Source organism: Centruroides vittatus, unplaced genomic scaffold, assembly GCF_030686945.1.
Source record: "Centruroides vittatus isolate TY-2023 unplaced genomic scaffold, ASM3068694v2 contig_677, whole genome shotgun sequence".
In the NCBI taxonomy this organism is placed as follows: domain Eukaryota; kingdom Metazoa; phylum Arthropoda; class Arachnida; order Scorpiones; family Buthidae; genus Centruroides; species Centruroides vittatus.
Window position 1 is genome coordinate 76,264 of NW_027122424.1, and position 13,638 is coordinate 89,901.

Here is a 13,638-nt window from a genome sequence, read left to right on the forward strand (position 1 = left end):
AAATGAACGACCTGACCTAAGATGTGATGAAAATAGTATGCGCAAAGAAATGCGCTTAAATAGTATAAGTAAATCAAAAGGTGGAGAATTACCTCCATGTACCATAATTTGCAAAGTAGAAAATAAAACAGCAAGATTGACGATCGACACAGGTGCTGCTGTGTCCTTGTTATCAAGGTCCTTTTTCCAAAACTTAGATGAGTTAACTAAAGTGGAAATTGGGACTTTGGATTTAGTCGGTGTCACTGGACACACAATTGAGACAATAGGAAAGTATAGGGTCAAGTTTAGACTAGGTCGATTGACATTTTATCATGACTGTTATCTTGTAGACTCCAAGATTACGGAGCCAAATGATGGAATTATGGGTATCGATATCATTGCAAAATATGATCTAACTATCTCTATTAAAAACGCAAAAATGATTTTCCCCACGGGTGACGAAATAACTTTCAGGGAACTAGCAGAGATATGCCATAACACCAATCTTCCTGCTGAGAGAGAAGCAGCACAAGCAAACAATACCCAAAATAGTGACAATAGTAAAAATAATGAGCAGAAGAAAAGAAAAGATAATCGAGCACGAACGAGGAAACAAAGTAAATCTCGGAAATGTGTAAAACGAAACGTAACGAAATTCGAACAGCTAGAAAACACTATCCCTAAAGGAAGTGACACTTCAGATGATGTCACACTTGTTGATGACTGCGTCATACCCCCTCGATCAGAGGTAATTCTAGAAGGGCGAGTAAGAGGAAGTAGATATAGAAAAGTAGGTGTTGTTGAACCTTTACCTCTGAAGACCAAGGGTTTATATAGTGCAAGTGTGTTAGTAAAAACTCAAAAACGTGGGAATATACCCGTTAGAATAGTGAATACAAATACGCAACCAATTAAATTAAATAAGGGAACAAAGATAGGAGCATTTTTCAAGGCAGAAGAAGAAACTAAAGAAGAAGCAAATCAATACAAAATACCACACTTTGATAACAATGATCTGACTAGAGCCCAATTAGCGAATTTGTTTGATCTGAGCGAAGTGGAAAAGGATAAACTGATCCCTTTGTTAGACCTATTATACAAATATAGAAGTGTGTTTGCAAAAAACGACTTTGACTTGGGATATTGCGATTTGATACAACATAGGATAGATACAGGAAACAGTTCCCCGATCCGTCGTGCTCCTTATCGCATCCCTTATGCCCAACGCGAAAAAATGGATAAGTTAGTAGATGACTTGGTACAACACGGTATAGTTGAGCCTTCAAGCAGTCCATGGGCTTCGCCTGCACTCTTGGTAAAGAAGAAAGATGAAAATTATCGATTTGTTGTGGATTATAGGCTATTAAATAGGGTTACAAAATTTGACCCTTATCCTTTGCCATTGGTTCAGGAGTCGTTGAGCCTGTTGGGAAAGGCAAAGTATTTCTCTACGATGGATACGTTGAGTGGATTTTGGCAACTGGGTTTAGAGCCAGATTCAAAGGAAAAAACTGGATTTAGCACTCCATCAGGACATTATCATTTCAATCGCATGGCAATGGGTTTAGTAAATGCACCTGCAACATTTTCTCGCTGCGCAGATTTAATTTTGAGCGGATTAAAGACCAAAATCTGCCTAGTCTATATGGATGACATTTTAGTTTTCAGTTCCGACTTTGAAACGCACCTGGAACGTTTGGAGCTTGTCTTCCAGAGACTAGCTGCAGCCGGACTAAAGTTAAAGCCAAAAAAATGTCACTTCTTAAGACAAGAAATAAAATTTTTAGGGCATGAAATATCAGATGAAGGCATTAAACCAGATTCGGAAAAGGTCAAAGCTGTCCGAGATTTCCCAAGACCTCAAAATGAACGTGATGTCAGAGCATTTCTGGGTTTAACGGGATATTATCGCAGACATATTCCCCAATATGCAAAAATTTCAAGACCTCTTTCAGATTTATTAAAGCAAGATGTAAAGTTTCAATGGACTGAGGAACATGAAGCCGTCTTTACTAGGCTGAAGGAGATATTAATAACTGCTCCTCTATTGCGATCCCCAGATTTTAGCAAGCCCTTTATTTTGGCAACCGATGCATCAAATTTTGCAATTGGTGCAGTGTTGTCTCAGGAGGACGAACATGGAGAAAGGCCAATAGCCTATGCTAGCCGCTTATTAAAAAAAGCAGAACAGAATTATAGCACCACAGAAAAAGAATGCCTAGCCCTAATTTGGGGGACAAAGCATTTTAGGCCTTATCTGTATGGAAGACCCTTTAAAATTATCACGGATCACAGGCCACTTAGATGGCTTATAAATGTTAAAGATGAAAGTTCAAGATTGAGTCGTTGGAACTTAGCACTGCAGGAGTATCAGTTTGAAATAGTGCACAAACCAGGAAAGATCCATTCTAATGCAGATGCATTAAGTCGTGCACCAGTAGCACCCATCCGTGAGATTCATCCAATATTTAGTAAAACGCAGATTAGAGAGCAACAACAAAAAGACCACTTTTGCAATCAGATTAGAAAACAGTTGTTAGATGACACACCCTTGCAGGAATTAAATACAAACTCTAACACAAATTATTATTTAGATGCAGATCAGACACTTTATCACAGGAAATTAATCCCTGAACGAAATGAGATTTGGGATAGATTAGTAATCCCTAAAATAATGGTAGATTATATCCTTAAATTATTTCATGACATTCCAAGTTCGGGACATTTGGGCGCAAAGAAAATGAAGAAAAAATTACGCATGCAATTTTATTGGCCTGACATGAACAAAGACATAGCCCATTACTGCGACAGTTGTCAGGAATGTGCTGTTAGACGACGTCCACTTCCTGGACATCAAGCGCCATTACAGATATTTCCTAAGGTATCAAAATTATTCGAACGAACAGCCATGGATATACAGGGCCCATTACCAACAACGCAAAATGGAAATAAATATTTATTAGTCTTCATAGACCACTTTTCTAGATGGGCTGAAGCCATCCCAATACCTGATGTAACTACTAAAACAGTTGCAAAGGCTTTTGTTACACAAATTATCTTACGGCACTCGGTTCCTAAACAACTACTTACGGACCGAGGTACAAACTTTACTTCAAAAATGATGACCGAAGTATGTAAATTATTGCGCATAGAAAGACTTCTCACTACGGCTTATCACCCTGAATGTAACGGAGTTGTTGAAAGGCTCAATAAAACACTAACTGATATCTTGACATGTTATGTCGATAGGGATCAAAGAAATTGGGACATTATGGTCCCTTACGCACTTTTTGCCTACAACACAACGGTACACGTCAGTACTAACGAAACTCCGTTTTTTCTATTATATGGGAGAGATCCTGTTTATCCTTTTGATATAGCTACCGAACCGAATACAATCAGATACGATGCCGATGAAAATTACGTAAGTGAATTACGGTTACGACTCTCATCAGCTCACAGATTAGCCCAAGAATACTCGGAAAAAGCTGCTAATGACAGAAAAACGTATCATCAACGCAAAAATAAACCATATGCTTTTTCCATAGGCGATAGGGTATTTGTTAACGCGACCACTGTTACGCCAGGCCTAAAACGAAAATTAGCGCCAAGATGGTCTGGTCCATATCGCATTATAGCCGAAACCAGCCCAGTAGATTTTAAGGTGCAACATATACATTCAGGAAAACAATTACATGTACACTCTAATAGATTAAAACACGCAATCGCACGGATGGAATTTGGAACCTCTACTTTGGGAAGTGACGTTCCCGAAGGAAGAGATCTAAATAACCAAGCAACTCACGTAGAACAATTGACAGAACTTTTAGACCCCTGGGATGAAATTATACTGACTTCTATTCCTTCTGGTCAAGTAGATGATCCGGAAGAGGAAATTGGAATTCCACAAGTAACCAATCAATCGCAAACCTCGTCTAGGTATGCTCTTAGGAGTCAGGGTCCCGTGGAAGAATACCCTTGGGTCCTTCCAACGCCTACGTGGTCCAGGTCACTGGACACGGAAACAAATTCAAGGGCGGAAGTAGATCAAGGTTCTTCAGTTCAGGGCCAAGACCCCGAGCAAGAGCAACCACCTGTGCCCATCGGTCTCTTTGGAGCTTGTAAATGGTGACCTTTCCCTCTTTTACAACAGAAAGGACACCATCACAAAAAAAAAAAGAGAGAGAGAGAGACGAATGGTATAGAATTCGCGTATTAGTTAAATATTAGATTATCGGAAATCGAAAATTATATTAATGTGAACTCTTTTGTAGATCACAATGGGAAACCTCGTACTACTTTACTTTTATATGATAATTATGACCTTTAATTACAAGGCATATACGATTGCACCGGCACTGACAAAAGGGATTATCTTCCTACCGCAAGGAAATTTCTTGATGACTACAAGTCAATGGACAATAGCAATAGAAATTTCATTTAACGACTATGATAGATATCTCAACGATCTACGCTATCACCTAAGTTCATTAGTTCCTGTTATTAAAAGAGCTAAGCAAAACAAGGACGATCCTATGGGATCTTTATGGTCACTGGCAGATACCGAACTGGCTACGATAAAACAAGAATTAGCTGACTATGAATTAGAGTATAAAGAATTAAAGTCCACGGTTACGACTGGTAAAACTACAAGAACCAAACGAGGCCTTATAAATGTGGGAGGAAAAATATTAAAATTTTTGTTCGGGACAGCAACCTCGGATGAGATCGAAGCCACTAATAACGAGATTGACAAACTGAACAAAAACAATCAACGAATAATACACATCTTAGAAGCCCAAACGACGGTATTAAACCAAACACTTCGAGCCGTCAAGGACAACCGGAAGTACATCGACATGTTATTACGTAGACAAGAATATTTGGATAAAGTCCTACAAACTTTTAGCTACACATTTTTCATAAGTACTGTCTTACGATACGCCGAGAGCGCTATCGCCGAATTCCGATCAAGTATCACCGACCTACGACAAGCAATTGAAATGTTGGAGCGCAACCGACTTAGCTCTTATTTCTTATCAAAATCCCAGTTATTGAAGATGCTAGCAGAAATAAACGGATACTTACCTAGTGGAGTGTCCTTAATAGAACCAGTATCAGAAGATAACGTATTTAAGTACTACCAATGGATCACGACGACGGCAGTCGCGCTTCCCGGTATACTTCGGATTTTCGCTAAGTTTCCGTTAATCACTCCGGAAGGGTATTTCGACCTCTTTGAAATAATAAAATTCCCCGCTTATTTTTCGCACACGAAAGTATTCGCTTTTTATCAAGTTGAATATCCATACATTGCTCTGTCGCGAGATCGGCAGTTATATATGTTATTGGAGGCCCACGACCTTCAGAAGTGCAGAGCGAGTGTAGTAACCGTATGCGCACCGGAAGTAGCAGTATGGAAATTACCTTATCATTCGTGTGAATATGCATTATTTATGGCCGACGAACCATCGGTTAATAGAATGTGCAAACGGAGGGTTACAAGTTATCCAAAACCGATGTTCCGCCGAATAGATGAGGAAGGAACTTGGATCTATTCGACTCCTTCCCCCACTGAATTTGGTGGTCGAATGTCGTCAGTTAAGCAACTTACCAAAACCCGAAATTAAAATGATAAAATTAAATAATACCGGCATTTTTAAATTACCAATGACATGTACTGGACATGTGCCGGGAGTTCGTCTGACATCACACTTTCAATCGAGAGCAACCTTCACACTCGCAGCTCGCAGTCATTACGTCATACCAGCAATATCCGATATACTTAATACTACGGAAACCAAAATTCTCCAAGAGTACATCCACGGAAACTCGTCCCCGAGTTTTCTCCGAGAACGAAAGGATGACTGGTCTTTAGAGATCGCTGGACGTGCATTACGCGATATTTCTAGGGATATCGCGACAGTGAAAACCGATGTCTTTCAAAATTCGTTGGAGGCTTACAATCATCCGTTATTAAATTGGAATATAGTCGTTATCGTTACTATAATAGCAGTTATTATAGGTCTCGTAACCGTTTGGCGTTGTCGAAATCGCATACGCCGAATAAAGAGATGGAAAGAGAGAAAAGCGACCACTTTTTCCAGACCGAGAGAACGTCAAGAAGCAACGCCAACTGAGTTGGTAGAATTGACTTTGATTCCGAGCAGAACCGATCAATTACAGGTAAACAACACATCAGTGGAAAAGATCTTCGTTCCGGCCGTACGAGAGGGAAATATGATACCCCTCCCCGGAATAGAAACTTTGCCGATACAAACGAGACGATTATAATCAAGAAGCTGAGAGATATCTGTGTCACCCAGCAAAATAAGGGACTTAATCTCCTCAAACTTTACACTATCCAGAATATTATATTAATAACTTATTCCCTTTCTTTTCTGTTTTTTTTAGAAAAATAAATAAATAAAAGAATGGAGGGACAGGAATCAACCGAATGTCGGGAGGTGTCTGGAGTCACTCAGGCTATTCCTCCATCTTCGTCAACAGATCCGGCGTTGATGACCCTCTTCCAATGCCCGGTTTGTTATGAATACATTAGACCTCCGGTCTATCAATGCTCCACGGGACACGTTGTATGTGCAGAATGCAGGACACGGGTTCAAAGATGCCCCACCTGCAGGGGATGGATGAGGGACAACAGGAATTTCCTACTGGATCAGGTGGCGGAGATGCTGGCGCTCCCTTGTAAATTTAGAGACAATGGTTGTCAAGAGATTTTGACTCTCAGGGATAGACGAAAGCATGAGAGACGGTGCGCTTTTCGAACTTGCGCCTGTCCGTCGCTCAGCTCAGGCTGCCATTGGGAGGGAACCCATCTCCAGGTTATCCCTCACGTAGTAGACAAGCACCCCCGAGTGATTCATTTGAACAATCATACCGTTTACATGGCATTACTCGGTCTGGACTTGCCTCAACGTTTGGCTTGGACTACCAGAACGACCTGCTACCGACATCATTTTATAATCCAAATCATCAAAACCGAAACAGAGGATGATTTTTACCTACTTCATCTCCTCGTCCGATTGGTAGGGCACCGGGATGAAGCAACTCATTTCAAAGGACGGATAGAGGTGAATGGAAGAGGAAAGACATTGATTTGGGAGTCTATTCCCAGAGACGTCGCAGGAGACATCAACCAAATCACAAAAAACGGGGATTGTATGACTATCCGCGCACCCACAGTTAAACAGCTTTTAGTGAATCGCATCTTGTCGATGGCAGTATTTATACGCCCAACACAGACGGAAAGGAACAGTTTGACTGTGAATCAGGAGGAAGAAGATATTTAATGATACAGATCGGTCCACTATAAAACAAAAACAAAAGGGAGGAAAAAGGTTTCCTATGAGAAAATGATTATGGTCATAGTCCTTGAAATGTATATGTATATATCGGTAATCATGATTCCCTCAAGTTTATTTTGACTGTCTCTTTCTGTATTTTACCCAGACCGAATGGCGACGGGACCAATCCAGATCCATAGTTCAATCGGAGAAGGAGACGGCCCCGATAATTGGGATGATGAGTGGGAGCCGTTTGTTTCTACTTCGACATCCCATGAATCGGTGAAAAGAGAAGTGGATACAGAAACGGTCCGATATGCGATCGAAAGAACCCGCAGAAAATTGAACTCTCCGAGAGCTGAAATTCTCGTCCTACCGGAGGGAGTCGTGTTAACTGAGGAACTTCAAAGGGATTTGGATAGGGTAAACTCACTCGTCCAGGTTAAAGCGGACGAGAGGGGCGCTACGATACAGGAAGAAAAGAGCACAAAAGAAAGAAAAACTTCGACGGATCTAACCGAAGAAATTACACAGAAATCTCCATTATCCGAATCCCAAGGTCAAGGTCGGAGAGCGGCATTTTACCTGGCTTGCCTGGAGCGAGCGGGTGCGATAGGATCTACTGATGTAGGAGGAAGAGGAAGAACACTAGAGCGATGTAATTCCAACGACATCAATCCACAAGGAGGTAGATCAGTAAGAGGAGCGTCCGTTTTAAATACTTCCAATTTTAGAGGAAGAGGAAAAGGACGAAGAGCTTCCGCTTTAAATACCACTTAACGTTGGAGGAAGAGGAAGAGGGCATGGACAACCGATCTTAGACTCCCAGTAGAAAGGAAAGAAAAACAAAAGAAAAAAAAAATAGGGAGAGAAAAAAAACCCTCCTATTGTATACACTGTTTCTATAGAAAAAAAACATTTAAGATAATCCACCAAATAAATATATACTACGTATATGTATATACAATATATGCTTTGTTTTAAGAAAATATATTCTTAAGATATACTTATTATTACTATTGAAAAATTTAATAAAGCCAAATACAGTAAGATGCTATTATGTCACCTATTTTAGAAAAATCATTTGTCAAAAACAGAATTTATGTTATTGACATTTTATTTCGATAAACGCGATTGTTAAGACATAAATACGACGTTACTCTGTCATATTAATTATTGTACCTACCCTGTTTTTGTTATCCGTGTGATTATACCTTGAAAAACTGTTAAGTATCATAAACTTTATATGTATCCCAAGCACTGAAGAACGTTATTCTGGGTGCGACCGGAAACACCTGATATTCATGATTGTAACGCGAAACCAATCTCGCGCGCGCGCAAAGTAAACTTCGTCTCCTTGTCGCGTATCGCAAGGTGTGTAATAACCGATTTAAAGAAAAATGTTTTTTTTCCGCGCGGTCGTACCTATGGAAAAATGTTGCATTCCATTTTGTAGCAACATTTTCAAAAGCGCCGGAGCCCTGTGAAGCCCGAGCGAGACTCGAGCTCATGTGTTTTTGATATCAAAAAAATGTCAAATCAGGGGAACAAGCTTTTGATTCTGATGCTCGTAGAAATTGGAAGGATACTTTAAATCGGGAAATATTAAAGCTATTAATCGAGAGAAAAATGTTCTTTTTTTAACCTTAAAAGGAGATGCAGCGCTGATATTATGTATCAGACTTATAAGAATTCGAAACAATTGAATACGAGCAGAGGTTTCAAGTTGCGATTAAATTCCCCTGATCGGAATAAAACACAGTGTCGAATTTAAACCTTTGATAGCTCGAAATGGTCGGTCGTCTGCCTAGAGACAGGAAACCGACCAATCAGGAGCTGGAGATCCAGGGGAGAAAGATCTTATAAAAACCTGGATCTCAAGGGCAAAGCAGACTTGTCTCTGCCTCCCCTTGTCAGACTTTTCTCTGCCTTCCCTGTGAAGACTTCTCCCAGCTTCTGTCCGTGTCAACCACTGTTCAGACTTTCCCCAGCTAACAACTATAATCAACTGTCCAGACTTTTCCCTGCCTCTACAAGTGGACACCATCCGATTGAACTTCGGGCTTTCACCATTCGTCACAACCTCCCACGGTCGAGCATCAACTGTCTGCCCCGGGGCCAACAACCGAACCATCAAGAGCCACCAGAAGACAAGACACGCAAGACACACTAGATTGTAAGACTTAGTGTAAATAAACGCGTTTGTTTGTCACTGCAGCTATTTGCCTCACTTTCCTTCACCCCACATACGATAAGTCCTGACATTTGGAAATCACGAATTCGGCAACCTCACAATAGTTGACTGTCACTAATTGGATGGGAAGGTTATAGTTAGGATCTTGCATGGAATGTGATATTTCTGTTGAATTGATATGTTTTTCACGGGTTTGAGAATGTGTTATCCTCTTTATAGTTGTTGGCTTTTTTCTTGCGACAGCCTTGTCGCAAGAACTATTAACTCCAGATGAGTGATGTGTGATCTATCTGCTATTCTACATAGGATTTTTGTCCGATTGAAGTGGACTTTCACCTTCGGGTCCCTGGCATATGTTGACGGGGTGGTGGTTAATGGGTCTTTTGGTATGTCGGCTTGGTGTTCCTCTTTAGACGGGTGGTAATGTGCCGATATGTGGATCCTATGTATTCTAATTCTTTGTTGGATCTATGGTTTGTAAGTGGGATGGAGTATACACACTACAAATATTGTCAGATTGACGAGTCTTTCACATTTCTAATTAGATTAAATATGGATGGGCTTTGCTTTCCAAAGTGAGTTGTTCTTTAATGCTGGTTTATTGGTATAGTGATATAGTAGAACTTTTCAATAAAAGTTTGTGTAGTTTTTGTTCTAAAGATTACAGATTTTACTGAGAAATTTATATTTTTTCATTAATCTTCCTACAAAATAAATTATTTTAATTTCAATTATGATGCTCTGTAGTGATTATAAATTTTAAATTTGCAATTAAAATAATTTATATTGTTTTTTCTTTATAATTAATGTTAAACGTTACATGACATGTAGAATGAATGTAAAATCTTGAAATATTAAATTTAGAGTCACATTAATATGTACAATGAACTTTGCCATAATGAAAGTCTTGTCGAAGTTGAAGGAGTAGGAAATGCTCTTGCAAATTGGTTAACCGAAAATAAAATAACTGAACATATATTTGGACCCAATCTTCATGTAGAAGTGAGTGACACATAAATTTTAAAATTTGTAAAAAAATAAAGTTGTATACTTACGATATTTTTTTATAAAATAGATAATTAAACAAAGTCACATCCTCTTAAATTTCTTGGCAATGGAAGGCCGTATTACCAACGAGCACATAGATGCCATTTGGTCTGCGGCACAGTTGAAACATTGTAGCCGTCAAGTTCTAGATCTGTTACCGCCCTTAATTAAAAATTTAGAAGTTGGACCTGTCCTTCATTTATATAAACTTCTGTGCAGCATGGAACCAAAAGAACATACTGAACAGGTAAATGTCATGATATTAATTTTATTTTTTTTAAACTGCAGATTTTTAAATTCATTATTAATTAAAATGTAAATTTAGAATGCAGCTAGATGATATTGCCAATTTTATCTTAGATTTAATAATTTGAAAGAACTGGATTTAATTAATTTAGAGTATCTAGAAGAAAATACTGACTTGGAATGAGACTTGTACTATTCACCTCTTCATACTGGATGGATTTGTTACCAATTATGTCACCAGAATTATATCTATTGTATATACCAGAGGTGGGCAAGCAAGAGTTTAGTGGGAGCTGAAATGTAGGTTTTGCAAAATGCATGGGAGCTGCAGTTCTGTACTGTCGTGGCGGATAGTATGGTAAGGATGGGAAGGATAGTACTTTCAGCAAGAGCCGCATGTGGCTCTCGGAGTCGCATTTGCTATGCCTGGTATATACATACACAGGTGCACAGATTGATTTATTTCATTAATTGTAATTCTGTATATGTAGCACTCAGTTGTTATTAACTTTTGCATTGATATGGTTTGTGTATGTACACAGGAACAAATAATAACCAAAAAGACTGTATAACTATGTAAGCCAAATGTTTATATTAGGATAAATGATTCTTGTAAAAAGACAGTGTGCAAAGTTACATTAATTTATGTTAAGGTTTGGTATCAGAGAGAGAGAGATGGAAAACAGTTCAAAGTTGTAGTATTTTCTAACATTTGGTTTCATTGTACACACGTCAAAAATATTCAATACTTTTTTTTACATGAGATTGATATATGTATATTTGAGTTAATGTGGAAGGTGAATGGTTAGATTAACACTCTCCTAGTGTTTGAGATTTCAGTTTTAAAGTCAGCAAACCATGCTGCTTCAGCTTTTAAAATTTCAAACATAGAAAATTACTGAATGCTTCTCATTGTGTTGAGTAATATGGTCTGTATTTTCTTAAGTAATGTACTTGATAAAGTTTTGTCTAATACCTTGAATAGGGGTTAGTTTCCCATACAAAGTTCTCCCAAGAGGCAGCTTTGACATATCAAATTTTCCAAAGGGACTGTCCCTGATGTTTTATACCTTATCCCATCAAATCAATCAAACTGTCAAATATATTCTGGATCAGTTTTTTCCCCAGATACTCTAAATTAATCAATCAAATTATTTTCTTGTTATTAAATTTAATGTGAGATGACTCTAGTGTCAAATATATTAATAATTCATTTAAAAATCACAGAATTACAGCCCAAGAGATCCAATAGTATTTGACTTGTTTGTCTGTACTTTTGGCTAAAGTTTGTTCATAAAGTAGTAATAAATAAATAATTATAAATTTATAAAATTATTTAATTATGTGACTTGCTATTTAGACACTACTTTTAGCATCTGCTTTAACTAAATTTATTTGGACCAATGGAGGAAGTGCTACAAATATACCAGGAGGAGGAACTGATATAGATCATTCTGCAACAAACAGCCCATTTTCAGTTCTCATGAAAGGTGCATTGCACATGGGAGAATTTGCAAAAGGTGTGTGTGTGTTTGATATTAATCAGTATGAATTAAATACATAGTAACTAGTGATGTTTATCCAAATAACAATCACCATTAGAAATTGAATTACTACTGTCCAATTGTTTGAATAGAAAATACTGCTTGTCAGTGTGGGATGAATACTTTTGGCAGCTTCTTAATTGCTCTTAGTGTATCAAAAATATTTTATAACTCATAGACACCTTCCATACTTTTTCCAATAAATGTACCTGTTGGAATAACAAATTTTTAGAGATCTTTGTTGGGTTATTATGTTTTCATAAATTGAATGCAATTAATCAAAAAGTTTTTTGAATCACCTGGTGATTGGATTTCCGTTCCATTAAAAATTTTGTGTTTAATTGCATTCGATTTATTGAAATGTAGATAACCTCACGACGGTCTCTGAAAGTGATCAAAAGTGTTCATATTCCCAATAAATGTACCCGGTGGAGTAAGTATGGAAGGTGTCTGTGAGTTGTTATATTATTTTCTAGCTTTTAGCAGTATTTTAAAAATATCCTATTGCAATAAAAAAGGATGAGACATAATTCCTTCTTCTTTTAAAGATAGCTAAATAATCAAAAGTACTGAATACCTAATTTATACAATTTGAAAGAAGTCAGAACATGTTAATGACCTATACATAAAACAAAAATAACAGGTAATTAGTAGCAGGAACTAAAAAGATTACTTTTGAAAGTCACTGATATCAGAAATAACACTTTTGTATATAGGTCAAGTATGATCCCTTCTGGTGATTCTAGATAGCATGTTCTTATGACTACAAAACAAAGTTATATTTTTCAATTTTGTGAAATTTTACTTACATTACATAAAATTTCAAGGAACAGCTTTTAGAAGGTTTAGAAGATTTTTAGTAAATAGCTAGATTATTGGTAAAAATGACACCTCTGATAGCTCTAGTGTTAAAATTGATAGTTAGTTCTGTGATGTTCTGCTTGCTAACAACCAAATTTTTTAAAATTAGATTGAAAGAGAAGTAAAAATTGTAGGAAAAGATGCTCATAAACGAAAATTCACACCTTATTAACTGCAGTAATAAGTTTATAATGTGGAAAGTTTTCGACCAAATTAACAGGTCGAACTGTTACTGACAAAGTTTGAACAAGATCTTTTTTTTGTTCAAACTTTTTATTCCTTAGTTTGGTAACTGAATAAGACCTGTTAATTTGGTTGAAAACATTTTCACATCATAAACTCCAGTAATAAATTTAATAAAGTTGAATTTTTGTTTTTGAGATTTTTTTTTTTTCTTTCTTCAATTCTTATAATCAGAAGTGTTCTCACTTAAATACATTGAATGTTAAATAAATGC

General features: G+C 37.6%; 1 protein-coding gene across 1 annotated transcript in view; it reads left to right on the top strand.

Annotated features, from left to right (window-relative positions):
* puf (ubiquitinyl hydrolase 1 puf) overlaps window positions 1-13,638 on the top strand; it is a 139,219-nt gene that overhangs the window by 47,155 nt on the left and 78,426 nt on the right. Inside the window, exons 7-9 of the mRNA XM_067276129.1 lie at window positions 10,348-10,485; window positions 10,559-10,777; window positions 12,137-12,296. Coding sequence (XP_067132230.1) covers window positions 10,348-10,485; window positions 10,559-10,777; window positions 12,137-12,296 — 517 coding nt within the window. The remainder of the gene's footprint in view (window positions 1-10,347; window positions 10,486-10,558; window positions 10,778-12,136; window positions 12,297-13,638) is intronic.